At 39.9% G+C, this 27,858-nt stretch overlaps 1 protein-coding gene across 1 annotated transcript in view; it reads left to right on the top strand.

Moving 5' to 3' along the window:
* LOC310994622 (alpha-1,6-mannosylglycoprotein 6-beta-N-acetylglucosaminyltransferase B-like) overlaps window positions 1-27,858 on the top strand; it is a gene marked incomplete at both ends in the record, with an annotated part of 120,306 nt that overhangs the window by 78,029 nt on the left and 14,419 nt on the right. Inside the window, 3 exons of the mRNA XM_083983363.1 lie at window positions 15,844-15,975; window positions 24,587-24,720; window positions 26,796-26,926. Coding sequence (XP_083839489.1) covers window positions 15,844-15,975; window positions 24,587-24,720; window positions 26,796-26,926 — 397 coding nt within the window. The remainder of the gene's footprint in view (window positions 1-15,843; window positions 15,976-24,586; window positions 24,721-26,795; window positions 26,927-27,858) is intronic.

The following is a 27,858-nucleotide window of genomic DNA, read 5'->3' as shown; positions in this document are numbered from 1 at the left end:
TAAGGCCTGGGGACACATTGAGCTGAGCTCCTGCAAAACTGACACTATCAGCCATTCATCAGCCCCCATTCCTATGCCAAACGTTATTTCTCATGAGAAGTTGCCTAAAGCAGACAAAAAGAAAATAAAGAAAAGGACAGAAAAAAGATGTTAGTGGAAGCGTAATCTCATGTAGAAACACATCTGGCTTTACACAACAGAAATTTAGGGACCGTCATAACTCAACATAATCTCTGTCTATCTGGCCCATTAAACCCCCCCTTTCCCTCTGTAAACTAGCCGGTTGTTGTTGAGAAAGAAAACAGGCTTTACTGGACATGTAATAATGAGGGGAAAAAATAAATAACAGCAGTGATATGTGAAAAGCATTTTTGAACTTAACACAACAGATGGAGCAAATAATATATTATTTTTTTGAAGACATGGCAAGCCTAAAATGTTTATAATTTTCTTCTTTTGGTACATGTGAAAAGCTTACATACAACATCAACAAGCTTATTGGGGCTAGTTGTTTTTTTGTTTTTTTTAATGGCACACATTATGCAATAGGGCAAGATTCCAAAAGCTACTCCGTCAAATAACTAAAGGACCTAATGTTGTATACTTTTATCACAGACTGTATTTCAAGTAGATGGAAGTAGCCCCTGTGACGGCGTCCATCGGCTTTTGAAGACCATGTAGGGACCAGAAGAGTGGACTGCTGTCCCATCACTAACTTGGTAGAGTCTGACTCTTTTAGATAATTGAGAAATGACTGAAGAGGTTGTGTGTGTGTGTGTGGAGCAGGGACTTTGATGCATGCTAGTTTAATAAGTGTGGCTAGCATATGCAACTGTAAGCATCATTAGCATGCCTGGGCATCTTGCTTGAAGGCTAATCCAGGGCCAACTGATTTACTAATTGAGCTAATTATAAAGATACGGCAACCTGCCAGGTCTGATGAGTGCAGAAACTGATACCTGCTAATGAATGCCAACAAATGAACAAGAATTTCACCTCAAAATACAACAACACAGACCAATTCCCTTTTTGCTTATCAGGTACAGTAACACCCCAATTATTAGTTGTTGGATATTTGCATTGGAAATCATGACCAAGAGGTCAGGTGCAGTGACTAAAATCATGATCATACAGATGACAGGTAGACACCTCATCTAAACATCTGTTTTAGTGCCTACCTGTCAATCAAAGTGGCCGCCGCCACACCCTCAATTTCGCCTAATTTTTACACCTTGGTCAATTCTAATGGCTGAGGTCACCTCCCATATTTATTTATGAGGTGGGAAGTTAGCCATATACATTTTAAGGTGTGTTAGTGGAGATGGAAATGATCTCCAATGCAGAGCTAAAATACTAGTATGAACACAGGTTGTTTTCAGTGTTTTATTATAGACTAAGTCTGGTGGAATGAAATTCCAAAGAGAAATGATGAGCACAGCTTGAAAGATTACAAAATACATAATGGTTCTTAATTGGTCCTCGGTGCAATGATGCATGACCGCTACTGATGAATTACTGAGCAACACCTGCAGAGCAAGCACATAGTGTAGTAAAAGCATCAATAGTTACCATATCAATTATGTGCATAAAACTGCATTACATGCAGGGTATAGTGTTCTCACTCTCTGGGCTCTTATCCTTACTTTACCCACAAATTATTTTATTTTGACTTTTATCAGTGATTGAGTTTGAGCATAACAGCTTTATCTGTGATTTAGGTTGGTGTCAACTTTGTTCTTTATCTATCCATTAGCGGGTTTAACGTTATCTGGAAACCTTCTGTCGTTTAATGACATTCAAACTAGAGACTCCCAATTTATCACATCTGTGCCGAGTATTACAGAAAAATGGGGTCATAAATCTCTTATTATCCATATTTTCCTTTTGCAAGTTTGACAGTGCTTGTTAGTTATATCAAAGCCGTTGTTATCTCCTCTTTCAGAGTGCAGCTGATGGGAGCCAAGCCAAGCATGATTGGATTTGGTGCCTACATACTCCATCTCAGAAGGCATCATTTGAGTTGTTAAGAGTTAACATGTGAACCCAAAACATTTGGCTCAGTGATGCTGACACCGTCTCCTGGTAATGGCTTAAAAAGTGACATTCTGTCAAAGCCGGGCTCAAACTGATGTCAGTACACCTGATATTTCTGTGAGGAGAAAATTGGGCCATTTTAGGGCAGCCAGGCTTGAAATTAGTTTGAGCAAAGAAAGGTGTTGATTTCACTAAATCTGAATAGATTGCTGTCTTTTCTCACCTTTTACCTTTTTTTTGTCTCCTACTTGGTCTCGCTTCAGCTTTTCCCTTTGTGTGCATATCATCCTAGATCCTCTCGATCTAACTCTTGTTGGTGCAGCTAATTTTGGATGATTGTGCTAAAAAGAAAGATGGTTTCTCTAAGGATGTCTACAGTGTCAGTGGCAACAGTTGTTGCTCTAACAGCATCTTTACAGCTTCCTCTACAACACCATCTTGAACAACACTGTGTCAGATCTAAGTCTTTTTCATACAGCTTTTGAGCTTTGTGTAGGTAAAATCCAGTATCTCTCCTGCCTCCCATTTTTATCCTTTTACACGGGCCTCAGATAATTCCTCCGTGTCACTTCTGTCATTTCATCCTAAAAAATTATATATACTGGGAAAATGTCTAGTTTCCTTTCATTTCCTAATGAGAGAAAGAAAAGTAAAACCTCTTGGTTTGTGTCTACAGCTATGTGGGCACTTTGTGAGATGTTACATAGTCTTTTAAATTAGACTGTTTAGTCTAAAAAACTAAATCTTTACTGGTAGCAGAAAGCAAACGATGGTCTCCCTCTCAAAGATTAGTGTTTTTCACTGCATCACATTATTTCCTTGTTTGCTCCCAATAGAGAAGAGTCATAATTCGCTTTCGGCCATTTGGGGGAATTTACTGAAATGGCCAGTGCTTTCCTTTTCGTTGTTGGTTTTTCATGGAAGAGTCAAACATTCTCTCTGCCATTGGTTCTTTCCACCCATTCATATCAACTCTTTTGATACTTTTACACAGCTGTCCCAGAGTTATAACAGCAAACAACTTGCTAATTAGCACTTGTCAAATCCAAATTATGATTAGGCTTAGAAAAAAAACAAGACTGCAAACATTTCGTGGATGTTATCAAGGCACTGATTAGAGGTGGATTTATTCCCTGTCACTAAACTGCCACTGGAAGAGGCAGTAAAACGACAGCAGCGGGGTGGGTTTGACAGTCTGGTGTCAGGTGTGAGCACATGCTCAATTCAGGGAGCTGAGCGCAGCTTCAGGAGGTTGATAGTCTATAACACACATTGATAAAAACTGGTTCTCAGTTGGTGCTCTGCCCTGTCAGCAGGGTAATGCTAATGAGTTCAGTTGAAAGTTGTGTATGTGTGTATGTCTCGGTGTGGATGTTTGTGCGTGTGTACTGTACTGTATGTGTGTGTGTTGGGGATGTACGATGGCACTTGGATCATCACATCCTCTTGACTTCAGATGGTTTAAGCAAGCGTGAGTGTTTGCTCCTGCACATTCATGCGTATATGGGTGTGATCGCTCCACACTTGAGCAAAAGGCCTCTGCCTTCTTTATCCCTTGACTGTGCTTCTGTTTCCTTCCTTCCTGAGTGCTGGTGGCAGGTTGCAAAGTGGATTTATCTCATCTGTGCCATACAGTATGTGAGAGCATTTTAATATGTACATCTGCCAAAGCACCTATTTACATGTACACATCCATATCTAACCACATGCATTTTCATATGTAAGCATGGTTGTATGTGCGTGTGTTAGTGATCTCACGTGTGTATCCATCAGTATGTGTGTGCTGCTTCACTTCCCTCGACTCCCCCCGTCACAGCCAATGCCGACTCTTATTCTTCTTGGTTTAGTGGGATTAGATCAGAAGTTGCTGACAAAGGAAAAAGAGCCGACCACCTGACGTCTGGGGAGACAAAGCAGGAGCTGGCTTTATTAGCACAGGACGCATATTTTCTGTGTGTGTATGTGCGTGTGTATATGCTTTATCTGTAAATTCACATTCCATCCAAAAGTCAGACCTTGGAGGTTATAGAGGTGTATTTTCCATTCTTATTATCACTTCATTGTATAGCTGCCTCTCTCATTCTCCCTTCTCTATTCACTCACTTTCTACTCTCACTCACACACTCACATACACACACTCACATAGCCTACACACTTCCCCACATCTCTTTTTTTTTTGCCTGTTTCAGCCTCTTAATTTTCCTGTGCCTGATTTCTTTCTTGCCTCTTCTTCTTCCTCCTCTATGCTCTCTCTATCTATCTATCTACCCACCCCTTGTGACCAACTTGTCATTCCCTTTTTTCACCTTGCTCCCCTCATCTCTCTTTCTCTCTCTCTTTACCTCCATGCATCTCTAATTCTCCCCCTCTCCACTGTAGCTCTTCATCTGAGAATTTTATTATCTCTGACAGGGATGTTGAATTTTTTTTCCTCCTCCGTCTTTCATCTCTGATTCATCCCTCCCTCTGCTGCACTCTCTTCTTTCTCTCCCTCTCTCCTTGCGTATTGGTGTTTATGATGCCTTGCGGCTCCCTTATCTTGTGCACCCTGCCTTGGATGATAACTGGGGCCTGTCAGCGGCTTCTAGCACTGCCATATACAGTTTCTATGTGTGTTTCGGTGCATGAGAGTGCTTGTGTGTAAAAAGATTGTGTTGAGTGGTATGTATGTATCTTTGTGTGTGTGTGCTTGTGCGCATTTACGTCTGTGTCAAGGAAGAGAAACTTTGCCAACATGCACACAGATTGCCGTCCCCTGGGTGCAATCAGAGGCGGATGTGGAAATAGATGATTACATGGGTTTGAGTGTTTGATTATGCTCCGTGTGTGTGTGTGTGTGTGTGTGTGTGTGTGTGTGTGTGTTTGTGTGTGAATTAAGAACATGTCGATACACAACTCTGTTTAATTTTTCAGTCAGGAATTTTTAATATCCCTGCTGTCTGTGCTACCACACACACATCGCTGGCTCAAAGTTCTAGACATGTAACGTGTAGACTTGTCTCCCTGAAATGAGGAGTATTATACAGCCTACTGCCTACAGCTGCCTCCAGGGTCCACACACATAAGAGGATCAAGCTGCTGTTGCACAATTTTGTCATCATGTCACGGTGATAAACTTTTAAACCAAATTCAACTGTGAGTTTTAAGGCAGGAACTTTTTGATGCTACCTTATGCAACACCAATGCAACATTTTTATGACATTTTGGAATACTTTTTTTTTTTTTTTTTTTTTGGTTTCACAACTTGATATTTCCATTACCCTTCTTTGAAATCATTTGGCTTGTAAACACATACATTTTGCAAACCAAGCACATGTTTTCCTCACAGTTTTAAGCTTAAATATGCAAAACCGTCCCGATAAACGTTGCACTCTGTTCCATTTCACACCCTTAAAATATGGTGTCTTGTCTTGGTTTGACCACTCTGTCAAATAGAAATACCAGTTATATTGTTTGCTATAATTTTTGTTTCTTTCTTGGCAGAATAAGGCCTGTTTTTGCATTCATGGCAAATGCTTGTTTTGATTAATCTCAGTTGTTGAGGTAAAAAGATGCCACAAAGAAAAAAATTATCCAGCATATTGTTGTCATGAAGTTGAAAGCACTTCATCCAAAGTGTTGTTTGGATTTGAAAAATTGAATAAGCAATTGTTATGAGTTGTTTGGATAATAAAAGAAAAACAAAAATGTGATGAAAATGCTGCCAAGCTTTGAATGTCAAAAATATTTACATCATCACGTTGATGTGCAGTGAAGACGTCGACCTGCCAGTGCATTTTTATCCTGTGCAAAAAAGAAGGAAATATGCACAGACACAACTCATTTAGGGCAATACAAAGCTCTGTAGCAGAATATTATAACAATATTTTGTCTCGGCCAGTAGGACAGTAAGTATGACTAGTCAACCAGTCTAGTTTTGATCTGGATGTTTTGCCAAATCTGGCTTATCTTTTATTTGTTTTTTTAATAACAGGACACACACACACTGTGCAGTCACAGTCTCATGGAGTCTCAGTTGTGACCGCCCCCCTCTCACCGCTGACCCTCTGTCAGCGTTGATGACATTAGCTGACAGCACTGATTGAATGCCTTTCAACTTTTTTGTCATGCAGACAAATCCATGCGCACACACACACACACACACACACACACACACACACACAATTCAGGGACGCATGAACAGTGCACAATACAAATGCATACACAATGTGTCACTAAACTACTCACACATTCATTACATAGTTACATACACACAGTTGGTCACGCATCCCTGTGGCCGGTATGGATCATCTGTTCTGTCAGTGTTGCCAGCTGAGACAAATATCTTCACCTCGCAGCTGTGACATGTGGCCAGCTGTTTGGGATGTGACACACACTCACACATTCTGGAGGAATGGACAAAGGCGTGACAATATGGAGGAGCAGAAGTGCGAGAATATTTCTATTTCTGCACTGCTTTACTAAGAAACACATACAGTATGCTGCTGCTTACATGGTCGAAGTAACAGATATTAGTTCTCAATAAGCAATATATTGTATGGTATTGCACATTTTCTGCTTTTGTGCATCTAATAACACCCTAAAAAATTGCTCCTGGGGGATCAATGAGGTGTCAATCGATGTGATACTGAACAGAACAGTAGCCTACATACTGTAGAAAGGTTTGTAGAGTAACTAGCAACATACACACACACACATACAACATTGCAAACGCACAAATAGTATTTCACAGAGATTTTCTTGATCATCAAAGCATTCAGGCATTTTTAAAATCTGATAGCACTGGCAATGTGTGTTAATAAAACTGCATTTTGTTTTTCATTGGATATTAGGACTGTATATTATTGGCCCCCCAACCCTGTACCTGAAATTAACATCATGATACAAATACCTGCTTTCTTATATTGTTTCACAATATAAATCAATTTTGAATTAACTTTCTCTAGGGGATAAAAAATATATTTTTCTAACTACGTGACATAAGAGGAAATGACTGTTAAAATCAGATTGACACACAACACATCCCCTCCAGCAAATCTCCTTATGCATCTAACATTGAACTTGAATAAATTTGTGTAACTTTGTTTTAAATAACAATTCTATTGAAATCATTTGAACAACAGCACTACAGTATTCATCAACCGCAGCATTTGGATGTCTAAGGGAAGGTCTCAGCACAGTCAGAGCATCACAGCTGTGAAGAACCACCTCCCGTCAACAGTTGTCTTGTATAACAACAAACACACTTCAGTTTGATTAATGGCTGCTGTGGAATAACTGCTTTTGTCTCGCCCTATAGATGCCGTCGTATTTCCAATTTTACTACTTTTGCCAACAGTGGTCATTGCCTTCTTAAGAAGGCTTTATGAGCACTGAACTGCGCCACATCACTTTTAGACATGAGCTGTAGGCCTACTATGCTTTTCTTGAGCCTTTGGTTGAATTGTATGAACAGCAGTATATTTAAACAGGCTATGCAGATGAATTACAAATTGATATTAATTGATAAGCTCTCCTCCCCTCCATCAGCTCTAATCTCATATGCAATACATTTCATCGCCCTTCGTCGCTTGTGTGTGTGTGTTTATGTGTGTGTTTTCAGTCTGAGGGCTTGTTGACTAGATGCCAGCTAGGAGTCAAGAGAACCTTAAATATACTCCTGTGTGGCATTGTATGGCACTGGTATTGTGTCTGGGATGGCTGCCATCCTAAGTGTGCGTGTGTGTAGATTACTGATGCCTATTTTAAATCTGTGAACAGGGTATTTTCTGCATGTCCACATGGATTTTCATATGCCGATATGATCTCTTGGGTAAAAAAAAAACACTTGAGAGTGTCTGACGAAATCATGATGTAATGTACAATTCGTGCACTACTGCCCTGTGTATGTTAGATTATTCCGAAAATAAAGAATGATATGACTTTGACCGAATAACAGAACACCCATTCTTCCTCAACTACAATTCTTCTTGTTTGTGTGTTTGTTACAAGCCTGAGTTTGGATGTTTGTCAAATTGGCAGTAAATACAAATCTAGTTGAATGCCATTGAACTGTCCTAAGGTTTGAGCGAGGTCTCCATACTGCACCAACATCTATCAGAGGGCAAATTCAATAGACAGCTGGGTGAGGGAGGCTTTTTAATTAGAAAAAACAAATACGGTACCCTCCAGAGGTCAGGTATTCATGGTAGTGTTATCACCAAAATATCCTTCAGTGTTCCTTAACAAAAGAGAGAAAAAAGTAGACTATTTCTGGAATAAACAAATCATTTTCACTCGTGGCCGATTTGTTCTGGTTGAATAGCTGCCAAAAGAGAGGGATTAGAGTGAAAGAACAAAAGGAATAGGGTGCTGGTGGAAAATGAAGAAGCAAAAGAGCTGTTTATTTTTCTTCATGCTGCTGTTCTCTCAACTGTTGTTACATTATATGTTTTTTTTTCTTTGTTTTCTTGTTTTTCTTTTCATTGTCTGTTTTTTTCCCTCTTTCTTTTAAATATCACTTGCCAGGACTGGAATTATCCAAACCCTTTTCTCGCTGTCTTCATGGTCTCTTTCTCTCTGTTAAGAAAACAGACAAACGAGAGAAGGACAGACCAAGCAAATAAAAGGACTGACAGGATTGTGTGATGCAAATAGATTAATCATATTATACTACTGCTGCCTTTTCTCAGTGAATAACCATCGATGGTATGGCGATCATCATGAATAATGGCTCTTTCTGCATTTCATTTAATACCAAGCGCGTGAATTTAAAAATTGATGAATCTTTTATTACTTCAAAGCCACGTGCCAGCAAATAGTCCCAAGCTCTCACTCCAATTATAACTACTGATAGCTAATAACTGATAATAATTAATATAATAATAATATGTATAGCCCTGTCAGTAATCTCTATCTTAAATGAACATGAGCACAGTGACTAGACTTGAGATTTACACAAACATTGTCATATTATTGTAAAACTGCATTTTATGACTGAGGATGCTCTGAGCCTTTTCTGGCTACAACCTTTCCCATCCTTCCCTGACTTTTTAATAGAAAAAAACAATAACAGAGATTTTGAGAATTTAAAAATGGAATTCTTTCTTTCTTTCTTTCTTTCTTTCTTTCTTTCTTTCTTTCTTTCTTTCTTTCTTCCTTTCTTTCCACAAGACATACCTCACTGCTCTGCTGCTTTCAGTGAGTGGCATAGAGGTGGTGGAGCAGCAGTTTGTTTCCACAGACAATTCTGTTCCTTGTGTCTTTGATTATTGATTATTTTGCATGTACTGTAACTGCAGCTCATATCATGGCACAGCTGTTACGTTTTTAACTTGTATGTTTGGTGATTTTGTCTGCAATACTACGCTCAGAAATGGTATTTGCTCAGAAATCTAACAATGCAAAGCAGCAGCTTGTGAATGGCTACGAACTGCTGATTAACATGAAGTCTTAATGAGCTGAGCGTGAGTCACTATTCTATATGCGTTAAATTGTCTGACAGCAGAAACAATCTTTTCCAGCAGGCTTTAGCTATTTTTCATTGAATAGATGTTTACAGCAGTTCCACAACACTTTTCAGCAACACAACACAAGTTTAGCTCATGGCTCTTCTGCTTTTTCTTAGTTTTGTTTTGGCCATTAATCTGCGTATTAAAGGTGCATTGTGTAGGAATTACTCCCATAGCGTTGCGGTTGTATCTCAAGCAACTCAATCGTATTTTTCATGCTGCATTCACATGAAATTGGGCAGATGGCGATGGACGACAGCTGCTGAACGTAACGGCATTTAAAGCCTCTATGTAAACAAGTGGTCCGTCAGCACGAGGCAAAACAATACACGTGACAATATGTTGTCATGGCGATGTCGTATTGTTTACCTGACCCACGTTTTACCAGCTTTCTCCCGACTTCTGTGACTAAAATGACATCTGGTTTGTCACCGACGGCCGTCTGCCCGACTGCACGTGAATGCAGCATCAGTGTAACGCTCCATTCCTCCTCACTGCGTTACCGCGGTGACTTTTCAGAGACGCCACCTCCACCTGAGCCGACAGCTCCGGTGTCTCCGCTGAGTTTCCGTGGTTTCCTACCTTCACGCTGCCACTGAACATAAAAACATGGCGACACGACATGGCAGCCAGCACCGCGCTTACCCGCTCCATATGAATGATATGAACGGCAAATTCAGAGCTTACCGGAACACTTCAGTTTGTTGATGGGGGTAATTACTGATTAATGAAAAACATACTTTTGAACGAAATAATCTATTGTCATAAATAGATAACAGAAGTTACACAATATCCCTTTAAGTTAACCAGGTTAATAGGTACTTTTTCATGTAAAACTTTCCTGGTATTCCTGACATGTGATTGGTTCTCACTGAATGGACTGAATAGGCCCCTTTAACCACGAGGGCTCTCCTTTATCTATAAGGGCCAAGGCAGACATTGTATCACTAATGGAAACAAGAATAATGAGAGACACCACACTCCAGGCAAAGAGCATACTTGAAATCCCATCATGCTTTTCCATAATGTGTCACATGGCTTCAAGCTACTGATAGCAGGAAGCTTTGAAAATGCTTGGATGTAGACAGCATTCACATTTACATTGCTTGCTATGTATTCATTCATGTTTGAGTCTAAATCTAATTAATATACTTGTGTAACAATGTTGTTAAACTAAAAAAGATTGACCCCTGATTGTATTTAGCTGTAGTGTTTTGACATTAGTTTTAGCAGTTGTGGAATTATATTAAGCTGATTAAATACTGCTTCTATTAGTGTGCAATTTTGAAATATGTATTCCCAATTTATTCTTCTTTATATATTTTAAGCATTTCAGAGGCAGATATATTTGTTTACCAAATTTACTTTACCTTCACTTTTAAAGTTGCTAAATATGTTTCAAATTAAGACTTTATTAAAAACACAGAAAAGTGTGATGCGTTGTCAAGAATAAAACTGGCCATCATCAGTAATGATGATCTAGTAATGTACTTTTTTTAAAGAATCAAATAGCAATATGATAATTAATCAATTATGCAGAACAGTAAGTCCTTTTATATGTTTCTGATAACAAAGGTATATTTTCATGAAAATATAATTTGATTGCAACACTTTGGGGTATTGCTATTTTTATATAACTAGAAAAACATTTCCTCTAGCATTGAGTTTTGGTCATGGAAACATTGCCAGCTGATGTCAGCTTTGTCAAATTAGACTTATTATTTAGTTTTAGTCATGTATGTTCTACAGTTTATTTGTTTTTTCATAGAACCTGGATACTCGACATTTGTGCTGCATAATTTTAGTTTTGCCCTATAGGTTTTATTATCAGAAATAAATGTGCCATTGCATGAACAGTGATAAACACAGTGACAAACTAACTAACAAAAAGTTGGCTATTAACAGGCTATTTACAGACAACACTTAGCCAAAACCAACCCGGTGATTCGACCAAATACGTGTAGATGTCTGGGTCAGACATTTCTGGCCACTGTGTGGAGTCATTGATCATTGTGGGAGGCTAAATGGGCATACCGGTAGATTAATTAATTGTAATTTTTCAAGATAGCGTAACGGTGGGTTTCAAAGAGTGTGTCAAAATAATTATGAGACATAGTGCTACAAAAGAAACAAAAAATAAAACATTCAGATTAATTGTTAGTTAGTCTACGCTCCATCAAAACACAAAAAGCCACTGAGTGCAATGTAAAAATGCCGGGTGCTGCCCCTAAATTACCCAGGATGCATCAGTCATTCTCATTTGCATAAAAAAGCCGCTCTGGTCTATAGAGAATGTGAAGTTACGTCACGCCGTGGGACGTTGGGCGCCATTTTTGGAGGATCGCGAATGTAAACACTTGCTCGTCTCCCTAAAAAAAGTTCCCCAAAGTCGCTTAAAAGTAATCATGGTGGGACAGCTGCTGCGTAAAAAAATGCCACAGTAGTATGTGCACTAATACCAAAAACGAGATAGTTCACGATGTCTGGATAAGTCAGTGGAGGGAGTAAATCGCAAAGCGGCGTGACGCAAAGCGGCGTGACGTCAGCTAGAAGTCCGACTTGACGCCACAATCGAATTTTGAGCATAGCTCGATTAAGCTCTGCATGTAAACGTACTGAGTGTGCGATTGCTTTGCTATCTAAGAGTAGTTAGCAGCTGCCAGCAGAGCTCCTGTAAGTGCAGCCTCGCAGCACTGTCACAAGACTCTTCAAATGCAGCACTGCCAAAAGACTCCATTGTAAAACTAGCATAGCAAGATGAAATTCACCGGGGGTACAAATTGCATTATAGTCTCCATTAGCCTTTGGCCTCATCTGCCACAGAAACAAGAGCTAAGTAAGCGCTTGCAGACCACTCACAGGTCAGATATCCAATCGCAGGTCTGTCGGCACGGTAACAGAGAGGCCCTCAGTCGATCAATGAATTGAAACTGAGTCAAACACAGAGTACACTACAGTACACCACACACTTAGATATGATATATCTCCTCTTCTCTCTCTGTGTGTGTGTGTGTGTGTGTGTGTGTGTGTGTGTGTGTGTGTGTGTGTGTGTGTGTGTGTGTGTGTGTGTGTGTGTGTGTGTGTGTGTGTGTGTGTGTGTGTGTGTGTGTGTGTGTGTGTGTGTGTGTGTGTGTGTGTGTGTGTGTGTGTGTGTACTTAGACAGACAAGCAAACATTTCACTCTCACAAAACAGCAATAATATTGTGTATCGTCATAAGAACACCTGTCACATACTGTACACACACTTCAACACAGAGGATATAACTATCTTTTCCTCTGAACTCCCTCTCCCTCTCTCTCTCTCTTCATCAACCATCTGTTGTTGTTGCTGATGTTGCTGCTGTAAGGTCATTACAAATTCAGCTCTTTTCATCCTGTTTGCTTGAATTATTTTTCCGCCAAAGGCTTCCAAGCTGCCCCCTGGCTTGACTTTGATTGAACTCAGCATTACCCACACGATACTATCTGATCAAAAAAACTCTTTTTAATTTAAGTTTCAGTCAGAAACACTATTTAAGTTTTTGGCTCTCTCCAGGGAATTAAATTTCCAACTTTGATAAGAGAAAGTTTTAGCAAAAGAAAGTGAAAGCAGCGATGGCCAGTTGATAATTTCACATCAAAGTTTATTTGTCATTGCAGTCGCCCAAATATTCTCGGATAACATGCTTGTGGTCTTCATCATTTTGGAACAAAATACAAGGAGGTCCTTGTGTAACCAATGTGGTTCATATTCATTCTATTTATTTTTCTCACTTGTATTGGCGCTTAGGTGCTTTTTGTCTATCCATGACTGGTGATTCTAAACGTGCAGTTGCTCGCTGACGGTTATTATCCAGTTTGATCAAATTTACTACATGAAAGTTAACACTTACATTTCAAGTAATAACAACTCTATTTTTCCTGGGAAAAAAAGCAGTAAAAAATATTTGTTTTGACTGCAACAAAGGACTCAGGCCTATAAACACAAGTTCACAGTTACATCATTTGTCAGCCTAATACTATGTGGCACAGTAATAACATTCAATCTTTGAGTCTGTGGGTGAGTGCAGGAGTTTCTCCAGTGGTCATCGTTCTTTTAAAATGATTTGGTACAAACTGACAAGACCCTGTTAGCATGGTAAAACTCTATGCATAAAATATGTTGTTTCATTATTAAACTCATGTAAAATGCATCATACAGTATGTGGCGCCAGTTAAGCTACTATATAGTATGTGGTTTAGTATGAATTAAATCACTTTACAGTATTTAATGATGTCATACTAAATGCTGCCCAAAATTAATTGGTTGTCAGTTGGGTAATTTAAATCACAGAGCGTCACACTGTGTAAACACATTTAAGAGAGAACAACACTAGTCTACATATTTTCTTCAAAACAGGAAATGGTGATGATTGCACAGAAGCAAAGAAAAGAAAAGCTCAGCAGCAGTAATTAACATAAATGTAGACTTACTAATAAGCTGCTATGTCTGACTGGGCTGAACTCGACACTCTATCTTTAGCAGCGTGGCTGACAGATGACCAGGAATAAAACACGAACGAGTTGAGACTTCTTCAGTCACTTTGATTCAGGGAGGCTGAAAAATCTGAAACGCTTGCAGTAGAGATTTGGGAACAAACAATAGCAAAACTGTTCAGCTGTCAACTCTCAACAAAGTCAAATTTTTCATTATCAACACATAAATAAAACCAAAAAGAAAAACACTCTGCATGCTGATGTATTTGACCTCCAGCTAACTTGACTGTATGTTCACCCTCACTGTACCTTTCCTTTCTGCAACAAAACTAAAATGTTTTTGTCCGAGTTAATAATGAATGCTTGGACGCTCTGGTAGCTCACCGGGCTGAAGCACAGCTTAGTGCTCAGTGTTTTGAGAGTGAACCTTTTGTATTGTCTGACATGGTCTTCTGCTTGTCTAAACTGAGGCCTAGTCCACACGAGCCCGGGTATTTTTGAAACCGGAGTTTTGCTTCGCGTCCACACCAGTGGTGTAATAAAAACACTCCGTACACACGCAACCGTGAAATCCGCTACCAAGTGACGCAATGCACGTGTGGAAGGCTGTTTTAACCAATCAAAATACAGTGGAAACCGCTTATGGATCAAAAGGCTTGGGACGGAATCATTTCTATACAAATGCTGTTTAAATAATTCGTTATCAAGAAATCCGCTTATAGTGTTCATTTTTGGTCATTTTATGGATGTAAACATGCGCAAAAACCATTTCAAAACTACGTGTTATTATAGCTTTATTTCACAGACTCCAAGTCCAACAATTATATTAATTAATTTAATAAAAATGTGTAGCCTATTTATTTTATTTTCGGCGGTGTCCCTTTGATGTGCACTGCTGCAGCAGCCTGCACATGTTGCTGCGCTGTGTCTTGACTCTTGTGTTGTGTGTTGTTGTGCGCTGTGTTGTTGTGCTGTGTGCGTCACCTGGCTGCTGAGCCACATGACTGTCTGTCGGTGCGGCGCAACTCTGGCTGTTGTGTTGTCTGTCAAAACATGTATGAATGAAACATATCCACTTTATACCGACCGCGGACGTCACGGATACATTTTCGGCTTTTGGCTCGTTCCTCATCTCCGCATAGGCTCTTTTTATCACTACATGACAGCAGCGCGACCCCCCCTCCCGTCGTACCCGGGACATAGGCTATTGCCTGTTCATTCATGAAAATCATCCCGAAAAACTCTCAATCAAACAAGGTGGGGAATAAGAAACTGCGGCGCTACTGTAGTAGTTCTGTCATTTTAAAAACACACCGGCAGCGGCCCAGCTGATCTGTAGCGTCACTTTACTGTAAATGATGCTGTGTGGAAAACCATCTGTGGTCTGTGATTGAGGGTGAGTTTGGAGCTGACAAGAGGATCGCCCTGACGACCGTTTCGTTATATTTTTCTCATCGAAAAACTATACAAATAGCCTAGCATTTAGATGATGTAAAAAAATAAAAAATAAAAATAAAAAGTGATAAAAATCCACTTTGTCACCTCCATTTTTGCGAGCTCACCTGCAAACCGCTGCAAACAACCTCTGCGGGCTGGCAGTGTTTACATCAGCACGTGTGCAGCTATGACGTAAACGAGTAAAACAATCACGGTTGCAGTGTCCACACGCACCCGGTGAAACCAACCCCGGCCGAAAACCCCACCCTGGACTCCGGTTTCAAAAAACCACGGTTTCAGGGTTCCAAAAGCACGGTTGCATGTGGACAGGACATACAACCGGGAACATATGTTCACGGTTTCAAAAATACCCGGGCTCGTGTGGACTAGGCATTAGTGTTTTATTTGTGTGTGTGTGTGTTGCAGGTTTCTTGGCGTGCCTCCAGGCAGAGGCAGTTGCCCACTCACTGGCCCGCTGCCCTTTGACCTCATCTACACCGACTACCATGGCCTGCAGCAGATGAAGCAGCACATGGGGCTCTCACTCAAGAAACACAAGTTAGTGAAGGGTGTGTGTGTGTGCGTGCAAGTGTACAATTTAAGTATCTACATTTTCTGACCTCATGTACTGGACAGTATGTGTGTGTCATGTGTAGGTGGATGGGTACGTGTTCATGTCCTTTCCCAGACAGGGACATAGGTTTATTGGCTCTGCTTATGGATTAATCGTTGCTGGTAATAACCTGTCTCACTGTTGCTCATTCAGCTTGTTGAATGCATACACACCTTCTGTCACATAAACATGCTCATGCACACACAAACATACACACTTCTTCTCCATCCAGCTAAGACCAAAAGGTCAAAACGTACAATATGTCAAACACATTTGATGTTGAATTTTGTCGTGTAGTGGAACTATAATGCATGCACACACACGCATACAGTACAAACAAACTGGCAATGCACCACCTGTCATGCACAATTGCTCTGCACAGCAAGAATAATATAAGTACTGTAGTACATGTTGTGCATGATTGGAGGCATGTGAGATATTGACAACTCAACATGCATGTGCATGTACCAATCACCCCTTGACCCCCCACTAACCCCAGACCGTCAACCCACACACCCCTGCTGGTGTGTACACCAATTGCAAATTGAACTCCGTCTCAGCAGTTTATCTCTGTTGTTTGAATACATTCAGACACTCAATAGGAGGTACGTAGTTAAACACAGAAAGAAAAGGCAGAGGCAGAAAGACGGGGAAAAAGAGGAGACATCTGCTTCATGGGAGAGAAGAATTAGTGAGATGTTACTATGATGCAGGCTTTTTTTTTCATGCTGTTACCAACGTGTGTTTAATGGCTTTTGGCCCTGCTACAATGATGGAACAACTTTGAAATTAGGCCATGAGAGCCACAAAACAGAAAAGTGTTACCCAAAACAAGAATGTGCCACTGTGCTTTGTAAAAAAACAAAACAACAACAAAATTAGCTTCATAACCCTGCAAAGAAGCACAATATGAGCCCACATTATCTCCAGAGCTCCTCCATGTTAGAGTCCATCTTGTGCCTTGTCCCCTCCCACCCCTTAAAAACAGCTTGCAGCCAGCCCTGAGTCTTCCACTAATCTTTCTTGGTCCAGTAAATTGACATCTTCATCTACCCCCTGTATGCAATGGCAGCAATTGACATTTTGCTTTCCTTGTTCTTGCTCTCAGTGTAAAGGACCAACGATAACAGATGAAGGCCAAATGAAAGTGAAACAGAAAGTCTGAGGAAGAGATAAAACCGTAAAAGTGTCAGAAGAGAGTGCAACAAAGGAGAATAGAGAGAACAGAGAGAGAGAGAGATACCACAAAATAGTGGGAGTGGAAGATATCAGGAGTCAGCCTGACACCACATTTAAAGGGCCGATCCATGTATTTTTAAAATCCAATTATGAGCAAGAGAAATGCATTACAGATGGGTTAGGGAGCTATTTTCTCAGCACACAACTTGTTTTGCTGTGTCCTTCTTGTGCCTCTCTCTCTCTCACTCACTCACACACACACACACACACACACACATACACACACATAATCCCACATTTCCCCCAGTCGGGATGCCAGTCAGCCTGCAGTCTGCACCTAATTGCTTTGCTGAGGTCAGCAGCTCCCAGCTCGGTCATTACCGTGTGTAGTCTTGATTTCTGCTCTCCCTAACAGGATGAGACTTCTTAGTGTTTGTAAGAGACGGTCCCTTTGGTTTCCCCAAAAGCATGCAGTTAGTAAAATATCTGGATTTTTCAGCAATACAGGTAGAACAAAGAAACACCTATCCTCACTTTCACTGGAGGATGTGTCTCAGTGATAAAATACAGGTTCATGTTCAGGATATTGATTTCTTTGACTCGAGAGCTCAGGTGAAGATTTGTTAACATACGACAATCTTTAAAGAATTCACTCAGATTTACTGTCAGGGGTATGTAACATACACCATTAATTTGTATTGATCTAGTGGAAAGAAACCTACTGTACTGTACATGCTCCCCAGTATTTTGCTACCAGGCATTTGGGCTGATCCACTTTATCCATTTATCTTCACCCTAGAGTTCCACAATCCCCCTGAGGTTTAGGACAGGTCAATGGCATACCTATTCACCTTTCTTTCTCTCACAGCCTCCCTTTTTCTCGTGTTCTCTCTCTCCTCTCTCTCTCTCTCCCTCCCCCTCCCCCTCCCTCCCTCTCTCTCTCTCTCGTCAGGATATACCATTCTTGTTGAGCCCTATGCGCTGAAAGGAATCATTAATCAAGTGCTCTGAGCTTTGGGGCCCTTCAGCTCCCTTTAATTACTTTTGTTTTATGTTCCCACCAACATCCACCTTCATTTATTATGCCTGGACAACACGCTGCTGTCCAGTCCGGTATGTTGTTGTGTTTGTGTGATCGTGCCTGTGTGTGCCATGCATACTGTCGTTAAAGATGCTGAAAGCCGATAGGAGGCAGTCTTAAATTACACCCACTCATCTGATAATAGGACTAGCATATTGATTTCCTTTTCATGGTAAATTTACTGTTCTGATAGAGGTGGACTGGAGACGATGTGCACGGAAATGGCAGCAAAAAAAGCAAAACTACTAAGACTAAAGATGAGCTGCAGAGTGTCTCTACTTTGGTTGAGCCTGCCGACTCTTACTGTAGATTGGGGACTGTTTGTTGGTTCAGTTTGTTTCAAAGTGGGTGGACGGTTGGGGCATTTGCCAGGGAAAAATCCATTATATTTGGTGAAAGTCCAGTGAAAGGATTGGTTCCAGGAAAACATTCGTTTTTTTTCTTAAAATTGCAAGATTTGGCTTTTTGACATTTTTGTCAATTTCTCAGAAATAATATATGAATATCTCAGACATACCAAAAAATTTAAAAAGGCCCATGCACAGCAACAGTCAAGGTGCCGGTATTGTAGCAAAAGTGTAACATGTAGTGGTTACATACAGCACACGAGACAGGATAAGGATGAGGATCATTTAATGGAGCAACGTGTTTTGCCTATGGCTTGATGAAGCCACACACACCTTGTGTGCGGTATGTAACCACTACATGTGGTTTCTCTTTACACATCTCAGACATACGTTTGGCATTGGTGAAGGGTTGCGATCCACTGGGTGCTATTCTTGTTTTAGCAAGTGGAGCAATTCTCATTTGACTGATTTTATTGGTTGCTTGTTGTTTGTTTTGATTATGGCAAGTCATCTTGCTCAAACTCGCTTTTACTCAAAATAATACTTCTCCAAGGAGAGATAATGATCCTCTACAACATAGTTACTGTGCTTTAATAATGTTGCATCATTGTCAAGGGGGGTTCAGGTTCTTTCAAAAGTCAGTTTTTATTTAAAAGAGTGATCTGGCTCTCTTCTCTTTTAAGTTAATTGATATTTATGATACAGAGTGTACTGTTACATGAAAACACACCGTACCAGCATGTTCATAGTTTATTGACCACCTTCTGATTTCAAATAATTAGTTTCAAAGGGTTTCATTAGTCCAAGGTTTTCTCAAGACATAGTATGGAGGAGAATCAGTCAGGGGCACAACTATTAGACCCCCAGGCAACACTTTAACAGCTGCAGTGATATAATTAATATCTATAATCACTGGCATGTTTCAAGGCTTCTCTACAGCTCTGTTCCCCTCTAACGCTCAGGGTTTCCCCCAACTAACAGTGCCCCTTCATTAAAATTATTGGTACTATTACCATGGTTCCAGTTCCACAGGGTAACAACACTATGTTCAAGCACTTCACCAAGTCTGACAGTTGTGGATAGCGCAGTGATAAGCCACAGCAGCATCTGCTAAAGTAATGAAGGATAAATGATGGAGGAGGCGGTGTTAAACATGTCACAGTGCTTTGAAATAACAGAGTCACTAACATAAAGCTGCATAATGTAAAAAAAAAAAAAAAAAAAAAAAAAAAACTTTCAACATAATTAACCATTTATTTTGTTTCTTTATAATTGTTCCTTCATATTCCTGTGTCTCACTCTTTAATACACAGCAAATAATTTAGTGCTTAAAATGCCAAGTGTGTTGATTTAAAACTGTTGCTGTATCATATTGTTCTGTATTAGATTACCATATGGTAATATATTTTCATATATACTGTACACATAAAACATCCATGTCACTCACACACTGGATTTTTGTGTAAATAACGTCTGTGCAGTAGTCGTAGCTGCAGCTGCATTTTTCTGTTTTTGTTAGACTCCAACAACTTTTTACCACAGAACAACTGAACACACAAGAGAAAGCGACACAGAGACAATAAGAAACACAGACGGAGAGGGCGACGGAGACTTCTGGGCAGTGAGAAACTGACACAATCAGCCAATAACTTCAGCTCAATGCCTTTCAGTCAGGCAGTACTGGGAATATCTCACAGTTCAGCGCTGTGTCGGGTGTGGTTTACTAATGTGGCTTTGTGTTAGGATTGCTCCGCTGACAGCAAACTGGCCAACAAATCTCTGAGTATGTGGGCAACCTCTGAACCTGTCGCGCTGACGGACTTGGCAAAATAAAACGGTTTAAAATTGGGACTCTGCCATTTTAATCAGGCAAAGAGCTATTTGAAAATCATTGAAAAGGTTTGCATTTGGAGCTGAGTGTATTTGTATGAATGTTTGTGTGTGTGTGTGATGGTTGTAGCTGATCCTCCTAAAGTGCAAATGTCAACAGACCCAAAGAGGTATCAATTTAGGAGGGCTTGACACATGGTGACATCATCTGTCTTTTAGATGCTTGACAGTCACATGGCTTATTCATCATCTGCTTGGCAACAATTTACTTTTCCAGTCCTGTGTTCAGTCATGGGGACACAGGTATGCAGTGTTGAATTATTGTGTAACCTGACAACGTTTGTTCACATTCATGCCATTGTCATTTGCTAACATGATTTGCTGCTGCTGCCTTCACTGCCCCAACCTCTTCCTTATGTGCTATGCTCTTGGTATTATCAATTAAACTAAGGTTTAATATTCATATATGTATGTTAGTTCCCTCAACAAAACCTAGTTTCTGTCTGGATTTTTTGAGCTCTCCCTCATGGAGCAAAACAAAGAGGTGACCATTAAAATAAAAGTGTCTCCAATTGAAATGGCACTATACTTACAGTAGTAACATGGAAGCAGATCATTGATGTTGCCATACTGTAGTGTTGTATAAGATTGTTTTTGCATTATTAGCAGGTACATTAATCAGAAATCACATTGCTTTCCCAGTTGTCTGCTCTTGTATCACAAATCAAATTGAGAACTGTAATTGACTACAGTCAGCCATCACTGCCTGCATTTACATTTTGCATATAATATTTAAAAAAAATTCTGCCTCATCTCTACCTGCTCTCAATGCAATCCAAATTCCCCCAGCTCCCCATGGTCAAAGCTGAAATCGTGAGTGACAAAGCACCACCCACCCATCTTTCCCCTCACCTCGGAGGACTGTTGAGCCTTGCTGAGCAGCCGTTTAACCCAGATTAGCTTCATACTCTGATCTTCCAATAGATATTCAGCTCAGCTACTCCTCCACTTATCCCCTCTTCTACCACTTTTTTTTCTTTTTTGACCTCCCTCTGGGACCTCTTATCTGTGGGCAAGAAACATTTTCACCGTTACAGAGCTGGCGATATGTGATAGCACAGGTTAGAGAGAGAGGGTGAGTGGAAATGGAGACAAGGGAAACTGACATTTTTTTTATTAATAATTCATTGTCAGTTTTCTGTGGTCTGCACAAATAGACAGACAACATTTTCCTCAGAATCTAATCTGAGTTGCCTCAAAATAAGGCTGTAAGATAAGTGCATGTTTTCGACTCCCTCTTGCAGTAAGCCTGTTTTTATATCCAAGCCGTATCTCTGTCAATTTTAAGGTTGGCCTCTTACATACTGCAACCAAGGACAGAAATATCAACAGAATTGTCAAACAAGATTGGGCTGTCACCTTGCCTTGAAAAACACTGGAATACCCTCAAAGGAAATCTTTTCTGTTTTCTGTATGAAAGTTCCTCAAAATATCAATATAAACATAATCATACACTCAAAGACTCTTGCCTCCTGATGGTTCCTCTTCACAGGCTGCTGATGTCTGCAAATGCTGTTCTTTGAAGTCAAATTGTGACAGTTGGAGTTTAGAGAGCCTGTAGTTTTTGGTTACTAGGTCACATAAAACACAAGCGATACATTATTATAGGAGTTCTACAAAGAGAAAGGTTTAAAACACTTCACCACTGTCTAGATTACCTTGCTCATTCAAGGGGATAAGTGCCCAGTTGTAGAAAACATGACATCTCATCCAAGCGTTCACAGTCCAGCAACAATAAAGAAGAGAAATAAAGGACTTTTGCTTAGGTGTCAGCTTAGCTTATCAGAATCAAAAAGAGTTTTCTCTCTTTTTGTATCTCCACTGTGCAGGGGAAGTATTTAGAGAGACGTATCCATTGTCCATTGTCCATTGTCAATACATATTCTGTCTTTCTGGTCTTATGATCTGTTAACAGATCCTTTGCTACTAGAATAAAAAATCTCAGCATGTCAGTATTAGAAATGAGTGGTTAACATACCAGTATATTGTACATCCCAAGTGAATAAACTACAGCCAATAGAATTTAATATTTTAACACACCTGATGTGTGGGAGATCTCGGCAGATCAACTCAAGGGTTAGGTCTTTGCTCTTTCAAGTGGATTCACGTGTGTTCTTGTGAGCCTGTGCAGACAGGAGGTACTGTAATAGGAGAGAGAGCCACCAAATAATCAATCTCAGTAAACTCAATCATAGATGATTGATTCAATTACAAATGATCAGAGGCACAATAGATACAAAGTGGTTCCTTCCAGTCTGGGGGAAACTTTCATTGTTTCACAGATAGCGTTTCAGCAGCTTCTGTAGACCATGGGACCCAACAGCAATAAAAAATATGATTGTGTATGGAGGGTAGATGCAAACCTGTTTTATAAGAGCACTCTTGAGGGACTTCCATGGGCATTCTTTGGTTCATTTTCTCATTTTCTGCAACCTGGTTAGCTATGCAATTTTTCATAAAGCTTGAACTGTAAAATGTAATCTACTGTATGGAGAGGCAGAAAGTTGAACTTTCCTGAAAAGCTCAAGAAGTTGTACTTCTACCCAAATTATTTAAACTGTAGGATAATCCTACATATGAGACTACTCAGGTCAGAGTGCTAAAGAAGTATCTAATGAACATAGCAAATATAGCGAATATATATAGTAATGGATAAAATACTTTAGTTGTAAGAGAAAATGCAATTTTCCATAAAATAAATAAGATCTATCCACGTCCTCATACCAACATAATAACAGCCTATCCTGTAAGACTCTCATAAGAACAGTCCATACATACCTCTAATTACATGTATACTGTATCAGCCAGAGTAATAATCACTGGAGTTCATACAGTAATTTGAAAGCAACAACTTAATCACGTCTCAGTTAGACACTTTCGTGCAGTTTCAAGGCCAGAGATGTGCCAGGAAGCAGATATGTGAGCTTTTTAATGAAATATGCAGAGGCAATGGAAATGCTCTTCAGACGCAAAAATTTACTGAACTACCTCGCTCTTTCTCACACACACACACACACAGTTATCTGCCAGGAAAGAGTCTCAGAGATCTGAAAGTGGAGTCTGCCACCTTTCCACCTTTAGCTCTTGTTAATCCCCCAGAGCTCACACACTGGCCAGACTGAACGCTCACTGGCACAGACAAGGGTATAGTGAGCTTTCTGTGCGTGCGTGCGTGCGTGCGTGTGTGTGCATTGAAGAGAGAGCAGAGAAAGCACATGTGTTTGTATATGATTCTGTTATGTGCGTTCATGCACAGCGTCAGTTGTGCTTCAGTGCAGTTCTTCTAAGCATTCACCTGGAAAGTCTATCAGTGCCTCATCGTACTCCCAGACTCTAAACCTCAAAGTGCTTTTTTTTCTCCTTGTCATTTTCATGTCAAACCTTCCACACTTCACTTTGCAGAAAAAGCTGCTGGTGGCTCTTTTTTGGCTTCCTCTCCATTGTGTGCTTTGGTTTTTAAATTTTGACAACCTTCAGATATATTCTATCATTTGTGGTATTGTGCTAAATATTGTTACTATTTTCTGCTATTAATGGCTTTGTGCCATTAAGATTTACTGTAGCTTCCGAAGCTGGAAACACAGAAAGATTAAACCGCAAAGAGGCAGATTTACCGACATGAACATGCAGGACAAGTTTGTGCTGTGCTTTGCATTCAGCTTGTGCTCATGATCCAAGCAAATTTTGCATGTAATTTATTCAGCATCTGGGACAATCCTCCAGGTGTATCTTCCAAGTGAGGCAGAGCTCAGATCTCTAAGCTCAAAAAGGAAAGGTTAATGTGATGCAGATTCAAGGAAATGCCTCGTTTATAAGCTGCTGTTAAGAAAATGTCTGTTACTTTAAAACTTGTTATCCAACTTCAAAGAAAATGAGAAAGATATGTAGCAACAACAAGGTGTTCAAATCATTAATATGTACATTGTAATGTAATGATATTTTTACTATATTTTACTAGTGTTTTGTCAACAATTTTAAGGCTACATCCATAACTGGTGTATAGATTTGATAATGGATATGGTGAGTAACTTATAAAGTGGTTGTCCTGTGTTTTTACAGATGTCATATCCGAGTGATTGACACCTTTGGGACAGAGCCAGCTTACAATCATGAGGAGTATGCAACCCTCCATGGATACCGGACCAACTGGGGCTACTGGAACCTCAACGCCAGGCAGTACATGACCATGTTCCGTAAGAAAAACATCACTTTCTTTAGTTGAATTCAGAAAATTTAAGAAAAAAAATGTATAAAGTGGACCAAACAAAATATACAAAAACAGAAAAGTTAAGTTAGTGAGAACACAAATCGGCAACATCATGAGTGAAAACGGTTACAAATAGGTACTGGGTGGTTATTTAGTAAGGAGATAGAGTATTCGGTTTTAGGCTGAATTGTGAGAGACTGCAAATCAGTCATGGAACAGGGTGAGTGGCCCAGGGTCCCAGTGCAACATAGATCTGTTAATTTCTTTCTTTTTTTAAAAGATATTTTCGGTGGCATTTTTGCCTTTATTTGATAGGACAGTGTAGAGAGACAGGAGAGCAGGGAGAGAGACTAGCGGAATGACATGCACAAATGATCATATCGGTTGGGAGTCAGCTTTCAGCACATCAGGCATAAGCCAACATGGGATTCGACCTGCAAGCACCACATGACGGTAATTCTCTGACCAGGGCCTTTCTGCCTTTCTCAGTCAAATAGGAACAACTAACTTGTTCATAGAGGATACAGGTGAATGTTTTTGCCATCACCAGTAATAACCTTCATAACTGAGTGCAAAACTAAATCTCAGGGCCTCAGAGTGGAAGCAGTAGTGAGTCTGTAAATTACATCTGCAGAGTCTTTTGTCATAGTTTGCCAACAAGGCTCCTGATTTGCATTAATGCTCTTTAGATTGATATGAGAATGTTGCCGTGCATGGAGGGAGAGTTGTAGTTTTTAGGGGGCTCGTTGAACAGTGTACAGAATATTTTTCCCATATAGATGAATTTATCAGGACCCAGAATAGATCGCACACACTCACTGGAACTGGTAGAAATTCAGATTGAGCCCCTGACCTCACCCACGCCCAAAAACCTCACATACTGTACATACTTACAGTACTTCATGCTTTAGTCACATAAGTCATTCTGAAACTAGCGTAAAGGATCCGTATGAAAACCAGTGTTAAGTTATCTTATCTAATGAGAGAATGGTCAAATGTATCAAATTGTATTCCTTACATTTTCTTATCCTCCCATCCCAAACTCAAAAAACTTTTTAGTTAAAGCATTTGTAGTCTTGTAACTTCAAAACATGAAACTTAAAATGCTTCACTGTCGTATTCACACACACACACAAAGATCTGTCATCAGTTTTGATGGTTGTTCTAAATATGATAAAATGACTCAAATTTGGTGTTTTGACTTTCTTTGACAGGTCTGGCTGCTTGTTCACATTAATTTGGAATAATGAGTGTAATGCAGCTATTTTCAGCAACACCACAGCTTCTAGTGTCCCTTTCAAACTGTATCTGGTCTTCTGCTCATTTGCTTTTCTGTTTCATGTTACACATTATGACTGATCTGCTGTTTTCAAAGCCCTTGCTGTTGTTGTCCATCTCCTCCCTGCTCCTGACTAAAACACTGACAACTTAACTGTCTTCTGTTTTCACATTCAGCTCTCAACAATGCCATGCTTATTCAGCTATAGCTGGCACTCAACAGCAGGATCATTATAACGTCAATATGTGGCAGACTGTTTCACACTGTCGCAAGCTACAGTATAGTGATTGGCTCAGCTTTTATCAGCTGCTCCGTATGAGAGAATGGCAGGTGCCGTAATTTATTACAGTTATTCAATATATTGTACTCTGTAAAAAAAAAAATGGCTGTAACTTTGAGGATACAGTAAATAGCTGGTTATGAAAGAGTAATTCTGAAATTATGAATATACTGGTAGTTCAGTCCTCAAGTACAACATCTCAACATGCAGCCAGTATTTTCAAAATTATTTTCTGTACACCTTGTACTACCAAAACCACCTAAGCCCAACAGCAGCTGGTTTTATGACAGTTACTATTAATAATACTTAGGGAGGCAATAATCACAGTGACTTTGCCATTGAACTGAAGCAAACAAGGATGCAGAGCTCTTTTTCTGTCTTTCTTCTCTGCCACTCAATCATGATGACAACCCCCCCACCCCACTCCTGTCTTTGTGTAATGTTTTCTCTCTCTCTCTGCTAATATCCTGCCTCTACTTATTATTCATATACACACATTCAGCTCACACACCAGACAACTCATTCATGGGCTTCGTTTCGGAAGAGCTCAATGAGACAGAGAAGAGGAGCATTCAGCAGAACAAAGTCAACAACATGGCTGTTGTGTATGGGAAAGAGGCCAGCATGTGGAAGGTACAGACATCAAATGACACACACAAACTTTTGTTGTTGCCGCTACAGCTCCTGGAGCTGTATAAAAGCTAGCTATTTACTCCCTCCAACAATGACAAAACAACTCAGACTGTGTTGTTATGTCTCCACCATTGTTAATCTTTTGTATACTGCTGCTGTTGAATGTTTCCATGTATAAAATAAATGAATTTCCTGGAGGGTGACAGTATATACAGCAGTTACACACACACGCGCACACACACACCTACAGTATACATAAGAAACATAGCCATATAGTTATGGTTATACCCATGCCTTGTGTGTATACAGTACACAGTGTCTTACATGCAATGAATGTAAACACTACACATATTTCACACCTACATAAACAAACTTCTCACACTGCTAAATTCAAACAGGGGCTGAGTTAAGCCAACAGGTTAAAAGCTGAATTCTTCATACAGAAGTCAGTTTCAGTGTTGATGCATGGAAATTCTCACAACGCACACAAACACAATCATGTGCAGCAGTTTTTAAAGGAAAATCCAATGGCAGCATTTTGGCAGCAAGTTACAAGCCATTTTTGTCTCGAAAGCTGTCTGCTCTTCCTTTGCATGTTGTAGATGGGCACAATAGTGCCTCCATTGTTAAAATGATTATAGAGATGTTGTTTGCTGCCATTACTTTCCACTGTCTGTCTGTACAGTTCCCTGGATTTCTATATAGCTTGTGAAAAAGACAAAGACCAGTTGACACAATACTCTAATCTACAGAAGCATTGTGAAAAGGAAAAAAAGAAAATGCGTGGTTCTTGTTTTCTTTGTCTTTTTTGTTTCAAGCATTGCATTGTTGTGTATCTACATTTTTATCTGACCTTATTTTTCTCTTTCTCTATTTCTTTCCTTTTGTGTTGCACCATTGTATCTCGCTGGATGGTCATTAGCTTCAGGTAA

The sequence above is a fragment of the Trachurus trachurus genome (genome assembly GCF_905171665.1).
Source record: "Trachurus trachurus genome assembly, chromosome: 1".
Lineage (NCBI taxonomy): Eukaryota > Metazoa > Chordata > Actinopteri > Carangiformes > Carangidae > Trachurus > Trachurus trachurus.
This window is presented reverse-complemented; position numbering and strand designations above follow the sequence as displayed.